At 55.3% G+C, this 2,916-nt stretch overlaps 1 protein-coding gene across 1 annotated transcript in view; it reads right to left on the bottom strand.

The window, feature by feature from the left end:
- Positions 1 to 520: 520 nt before the first annotated feature.
- Positions 521 to 2,916, bottom strand: part of WLS (wntless Wnt ligand secretion mediator) — a gene marked incomplete at both ends in the record, with an annotated part of 11,618 nt that continues 9,222 nt past the window's right edge. Inside the window, 4 exon segments of the mRNA XM_010138338.1 lie at positions 521 to 622; positions 802 to 970; positions 1,308 to 1,444; positions 2,400 to 2,561. Of these exon segments, the coding sequence (XP_010136640.1) occupies positions 521 to 622; positions 802 to 970; positions 1,308 to 1,444; positions 2,400 to 2,561 (570 nt within the window).

Below are 2,916 nucleotides of genomic sequence, written 5' to 3'. Positions count from 1 at the left end.
ACCATCAGCCCTTGTCCTGTCCCCACAGCCCCTGCGGAACAGCCCCTCCCCAGCTTTCGCACAGCCCCTTGCAGCACTGACAGGCTGCACTCAGGTCTCCCCGCAGCCTTCTCTGCTCCAGGCTGAACCCCCCCAGCTCTCTCCCCTCTCCTCCCAGCAGAGGGTTCCACCCTCGGGTCACTGCTGGGGCTCCTCTGGCCCCGCTCCAGCAGCTCCCTGTCTCTGCTGGGCTGAGGAGCCCAGAGCTGGACCTAGCCCTGCAGGGGGGTCTCCCCAGAGCAGAGTGGTAGGATCCCCTCCCTCGAGCTGCTGCCCACTACTGGGGCTGAGCCTGGGACATGGTTGGATTTCAACTGATATGCTGCTGTGATGACCCATGCACACCTCAGTGCACTCTCAGGAGCCTCTCCTCACTTTGAGATGGGGCTGTGCACATAGCTCCAGGGGCTGAACTGCTGGTCTCTGCTGTGGGAGGTGCCAGGAGCCTCTGCTTGGGGAAGGCTGGAGAGCAGCGCTGAACCTACCTCTCACACATGTCAAAGATGAAGAGGCAGAAGGAGCCAACAGCTATGGGGCCAACCTGCTTCCAGTACCCTGAAAGACTATTCCGCTCATTCTGGTCCTAGACAGAGGGTCAAAAGGTGGGGAAGAGAAAGAGAAAAATCAAAATCAAGCTAGCCTGAAGTCATCTCACCTGCCAGGAGTCCCCACAGCATTGCTTCCAACACTGACAAGTACAAGGGTGTTGGCAGGTACCAATGCAAGTCAGACTGGAAACTATGCCGTCTGTGTCGTACCCACCATCATGTGCTCTCCACAGAAGATGATCCAAAACGACAGGAGCATGGCGTAGAAAATGCCTTGTCGAATGTCTCCGAAGAGCAACATCCAAGTCCAGTCAAATCCGATGGAAAACCACTCCACGGGGATGTTGATGAACGTCATGGAAATTCCCAGAGCAAAGATGACCCTGGAGAAGCAGAAAGACCATCCCTTTCCAGTTGGCAAGACACAGAGCCCCAAAAGCCAAAGCTGTGCATAAAGAACAACAGAAGAAAATCTGGCACTATTACAGCCACGGTGGTGGGGCGTCACCTCCTGCCAGCAAAGCCCCTGCAGCTAAGCCCCACTGAGCAGCCACGGGCAAACACAGCTACTTGTTCTCTGTGGGTTCACTGGGAAAGGCAAGAGAAGCTATGGAGGTCTCCTGCTCCCAGTGTGGAGGAAAGACAGCGAGGAGATCATCCCCGTCCCCCCAGCCACGGGCTCTGCCTGGGAGCAGCAACCACCTCAGCCAGCGTACTCACTTCTCCAGCAGGACGGGAGCGCGTGTCATCAGTGTGATCCGCCTCCAGTACCAGATCATGATAATTAAAATGCTGGGGGTGAGGAAGGTCTTCATGGCAAACCACACTTTGGTAAAGCCTCCGTTTTGATGGATGCCCTATGGAAAACCAAGGTGGAATGAAACAGCTGTGTGGGACTTACCGTCTTTACTCCATGCTGCTCCTCACAGGAGCTGACAGGAGAGGCACGGATGTAGCAGTACGTGCAAGCCCACAGAGATGCAACTACTCCAAGAAAGATGCTGTTTGTCCAACAGAGGAAAGGTAAGAGATGCCTACTTAGCACCCAGGTCTTCTGAGCAGGCTTCAGAAGTTCTGAAAATATCACCCTACAGAGCTTGTGCTGCAAGGTGGAGACCAGTTGGGAGAGGGGTACTGTGACAGTGTGGAAAAAGCTGGCAGAATCACTCTTGGATGAGCAACAAGATACTCATGAAAGCCAAGTCACCACTGGTGGGAAACGCGACAGCCAAGTTAATGCGTTTCTCCAGACACACGCCCTCCCGCTGCCATCTGCGGCCACCACAGCCCACTGCTTCTGCCGAGAGCGACGGTGGTTGGATGTTCCCCAGCTGGGAGCACCCATGGTCACCAAGCCTCCAGGGAGGGCAGGAGCAAGGACAGCTGACAGCCATCCAAAACATTTGCATGGCCATAGCCAACTCGGAGGCAGCCCAGGTCCCCTCTGAACCCTGCTGTGCTGGACCTCCTTAGCTCCTGTCCGTGAGAGGCAGGGCTTCATCAGGTGCAGGACTCTGCGCCCGAGTCAGGCTGCAGCAGGGAGCTCCTGGAGCAGTGGGAAGAACCCAGCTCTGGAGCTAGTCACAGGGCAGTGCAGGAGGGTAACCTGGGGAAGGCTCCTCAGAAGAAAGTAGCAAACAAAAAAAAAAATCCAAAACAACCAGCCCTCAGGAAGAAGGAGAGTCACTTTTGCAGGTAGAAGATGCCCATAATGAAGAGCAGGACCTTGCTGTGGGTCAAAGAAGAGATCCAGAGAGGAGCTGCAGCAGGCCCTGGGCACACATGGAGGACAGAAGCAAGAGGGACACTTACCACGAGGCGGATGTCCTTGATTTCCCCAATGCCCACGTTAATGCCCTTCCTCTCGTTCACTGGGAGACGGATGTTGACGAGGTAGTACTTGTGGGCCACACTGCCAATCTCCATAAAGGGGAGGAAGTCACAGTCGTAGTGACGGCCTTCAGACTCCAGGGTCTAGTGAAGGGGCACAGAGCAGCAACACAGCTGTCAGCCTCGGATGGAGGAACACACCTTCCATGGTGGGGCGGCTAGAAAAGCCCTAATGCTGGGGCTGCTGCTAGCCCTGAGAGTCTAATTCCAGCCTTCACCAGAGGAGCCTGTGCACATCAACAGTTTGGAGACATCTTCCCTCAAACTTGCAATTGTTTTGGGTCAGTCAACAGTGTTTGACCTCAAGCAGGTTCATGTTTCAGGCTTTTGAATACCATTAAAGTATTCAGTATGGGGGAGTTGGTCAACAGCAGCTGGCGGGCAGCTAGCGTTGTGCCCAGGTGGCCAAGGCCAACAGCATCCTGGCTTGTACCAGCAC

Source organism: Buceros rhinoceros, unplaced genomic scaffold, assembly GCF_000710305.1.
Source record: "Buceros rhinoceros silvestris isolate BGI_N320 unplaced genomic scaffold, ASM71030v1 scaffold25920, whole genome shotgun sequence".
In the NCBI taxonomy this organism is placed as follows: domain Eukaryota; kingdom Metazoa; phylum Chordata; class Aves; order Bucerotiformes; family Bucerotidae; genus Buceros; species Buceros rhinoceros.
Note: the sequence above shows the minus strand (reverse complement) of the source record. Positions and strands in the feature narration are given on the sequence as shown.